The sequence below is a fragment of the Cucumis melo genome, chromosome 12 (assembly GCF_025177605.1).
Source record: "Cucumis melo cultivar AY chromosome 12, USDA_Cmelo_AY_1.0, whole genome shotgun sequence".
NCBI lineage: Eukaryota > Viridiplantae > Streptophyta > Magnoliopsida > Cucurbitales > Cucurbitaceae > Cucumis > Cucumis melo.
This window is the reverse complement of record NC_066868.1, coordinates 546,373-549,842: the sequence shown is the minus strand read 5'-3', so window position 1 is coordinate 549,842 and position 3,470 is coordinate 546,373. Positions and strand designations below refer to the sequence as shown.

At 37.3% G+C, this 3,470-nt stretch overlaps 1 protein-coding gene across 2 annotated transcripts; it reads right to left on the bottom strand.

Moving 5' to 3' along the window:
- Positions 1 to 1,238: 1,238 nt before the first annotated feature.
- LOC103497013 (trans-cinnamate 4-monooxygenase-like) lies at positions 1,239 to 3,156 on the bottom strand. 2 transcript variants are annotated; one of them, XM_008459065.3, is made up of 3 exons: positions 2,267 to 3,156; positions 2,036 to 2,175; positions 1,239 to 1,941 (listed from the first exon to the last, which is right to left on the bottom strand). In XM_008459065.3, exons 1-3 carry the CDS (start codon positions 3,049 to 3,051, stop codon positions 1,343 to 1,345), a joined length of 1,524 nt encoding a protein of 507 aa, XP_008457287.2. In that variant the 5' UTR covers positions 3,052 to 3,156; the 3' UTR covers positions 1,239 to 1,342. The 2 variants fall into 2 exon arrangements, with proteins under 2 accessions (XP_008457287.2, XP_050936306.1); XM_051080349.1 differs by having other exon boundaries at positions 2,036 to 2,172; positions 2,267 to 3,111.
- Positions 3,157 to 3,470: the final 314 nt, after the last annotated feature.

Sequence of the window (3,470 nt, the reverse complement as noted above, 5' to 3'; positions counted from 1 at the left end):
TTGTTTTTAGGCGGAGTAACTAATAAATTCAATTGGAGAATTGAAATCCTATTAGAAAACGTAATTAATATGTCCAATTGGAGAATTAGATACTTATTAGGAGACGCAATTAATAAGCTCAATTGGGGAATTGATAAGCCTAATTGGAGAATTGGAAGCTTATTAGAAAACCCTAGTAAGCCTATAAATAAGACCTTATGGGTCTTATTTTATATCCAAGCAAAGACATAAAATTTATTCTACAGAGAGAGAGAATAGAGAGAGTTGAAATTCTCACTTTGTAATGTTCTAGCAAATCACCCAAATTCGAGGAGTCAAATTTCCAGTTCGTGTGTGGATGCTATAAGAGAATGCTTTTGATTTCACAGTGTTTTGATTGTAGGAAATGGAGAATCATTCTGATCAAGAACAGGGACAATTCAATTTGGATAAGTTCGACATAAATGTATTTTTATTCGTAATTTAATTGTTTATGCACGATTCGTTTACGTTCTAAGGTTGTTAGATAAAATTTTTATGTTAATTCCGCTTCGTCCAGCCCTAGTTCGTTTTTCAACAGTTTTGGTTTTCGGCTAGTTGTTGGGATTGTTCCTGTTTTCTCGTGATTGGTTGGATATCTTGTTGCTGGGATCTTTATTTTTGGTTTTTTGAGTGTATTGATTGATACGATTATTGAAGGGTTTTCTCAGTTAGTGTGTGTACTGACGGTGGTTGGAAAAGTTCAAGAAAAAAACAAGTGGTGAGTTCATACATGAGATAATGATTTGCAGATTATGATGTGTTCTTCTTTGAATAAGAAATCAGTGAAGATCAAAAGACCTTGATAGTTCTATTTCATGTGGCTGTTGATTAAGGGGAGTAACTCTCTTGATGTTATGGCATTGGTTATGCGTAATCTATGTTCTAATGTTTATATCAGTTTATGTAAAGCATGTTGAGATATATAATGATGTATGTACTTTGAGTCATAACTTTGTAATCATGAAATATTACACGAAGCAATATATGATCTCTTACCAGGGTTCAAGGACCCCCAAATGTAGATGTTGTGTCATCAAACTAGTTTACCAATGTCTGGTGTTCTATTTGTGCTTTTTATGTGTCTCGTGAGATGTTCCTCCAGTTATTAAGTATTAGCATACAAAGTTGATTAAGTGTTTTTTCTCTCAAAAAGATGTTGTTGACCTAAAAATTTTAATTACGTTTGTTGCATATCACACACATAACACGTGCATTCCTAATCAAAGCAAATTTATAATCATCAATCAAATTCTAAATTACTTTTTCAACTGACTTAGAAACAAAGTAAACACCTCGCACGAAGAGAAGATTAATATAGAAGTCACAAAGACCTTGGTTTTGCCACAATAGTAGAGTGATTGAATATTTGTAAGCTAAACTGTCCAGGCTTTTCGGTGGTATCAATCTTGGATTGTCCAGGAGGAGGCATGAGCTCAAAATTCTGAAGAAGACGACCCAAAGTAATAGCAAGGATGGGCAAAGCGAGAATAATGCCAGGACAGCTCCTCCTCCCAGCACCGAAGGGAAGGTATCTAAAGTCATTCCCACTAGGCTCTACGTTTTCCTCCTCTTCCAAGAACCTCTCAGGTCGAAATTCTTGGGGTTTGTTCCAATGATCAGGGTTGTTGGCCAGCCACCATGCATTCACTAGAATCTTGCTTTCTGCAGGAATGTCATAACCACCCAACTTGGCATCTTGAAGATTCATGTGAGGCACTAATAGAGGAATGGCCATTCTTAACCGCAAAGTCTCCTTGATTACAGCCTGCAAGTAAGGCAAATTTCGAATGTCCGGCTCTGTAATCTGAACGCCATCTTTGAGTACCGAATCGAGCTCATCCCTCACTTTGCTCTGGATGTTTGGATGGTTAACTAGCTCAGCTATAGCCCACTCCATGGACCACAATGTTGTCTCAATAGCTGTGTGTTTAATTCGTGCATGGCAGTTTAGTTAAACCTCTAAACATATGCATGAATATCTCTAACTCTAATCAACAAACACATATATAGTTACCAGCAACATTTATGTTCTCTACAATAAAGAGAACATTGTCTTCGGTGATTTCACCATTCTCTTGAGCCTCCACAATATGATCAATAGCACATTTTACACCACCAACCAACTTCTTCTTGCTCATGGTGCCAATCAGTCTCCTGTATATGTGTATGCAAAATAATGTTTGAAAAAGTATTGTTTTACATTGTTTTGTTAAATCGATATAATAATTATATATGATATACCTACCTCCTCTCATCGACAAAATGGTCCTTGAAAAGCCTAAGCCTCCTCTCCTTGACGTCCTTACAGTTATTCAAATACCTTGTAAGGAAAGGCCTGAGTATAGGGATGAAATCACCATAGTTATAATCAAAGCTCTGAGATAATCGACTCCTCTCTGCATTAATAAGCTTGAGTTTGTTGAATAGAGGGTCCTCCATGTTGTCAAATCTCTTGTCAAACATCATCCTATACATATTGTTATACATTAGAAGTTGTAACCGCTTCCTGAGAACCACGCCTGTGGTGGAGGCCTCTAGATTGTTTCTTAAATCCTCCACAACTATGGCAGCCTCCTCCTCCCAACCCAACCTATTTTGTTGGACCACCTTGTTGGTGAAAAAAGGGACAGTCATGATTCGCCTCATTTTCCTCCAATGCTCTCCATACACTGTGAACACCATATCTTGACCCTTATCTGTGAATATATCGAACACGACGTTCCTAGTCCTAGACCCAAACTCTACTCCCTGGGTGTGGAGCACTTCTTTGGCCAACTCTGGCGAGGAAACAACCACCAAGTTTCGTTGTCCCATTCTCAACAACAATATGTCACCAAATCTTTTGGCCAACTCTCTCAAGTTGTGATGGTTCAAGTCATCCCCCACTTGTAGCCAATTTCCAAATATGGGGATGGGAATGGGGCCTGGTGGGAGGTTAAAACGCTTCCCCTTGATCTTGGATATGCTAATGGCAACAACAATGGTCACGAACATCCCCACTAAAGCCTTCTCCAACAGGAGAAGATCCATGGTGTAGCTAACTCTTGCTCTTGCAGTCTACGTACAAAAAAAAAATGGAGAAGATGATATTTATACAAGTAAACCTCTTGATTTAGTGCTCATTTATAGAATCTCAAAAGTCAACTTCTCTGGTGGTGGGTTTGAAGTATCGATATATGGATGGTAGTAGGTGAAGTTTGAAGAGAAGATAATTAATATTATATATTATTGAGTTGTTTATTCATCATCTCAAAAGCTGCGTCAAAATATGAAAAATATAAGTTTGATACGTTTGCTTGAACAAGTAGAGAACATGATTAGAGAAAATAAAACTTCTAAAATTACTAAAGATACAGATACATTTGTCTAAGAGAGCATTACATAAAATTGATTAAAACTATCTAGGCATGACATGGAAGCAACAAGCCTAATTAAGATGTATAATATAT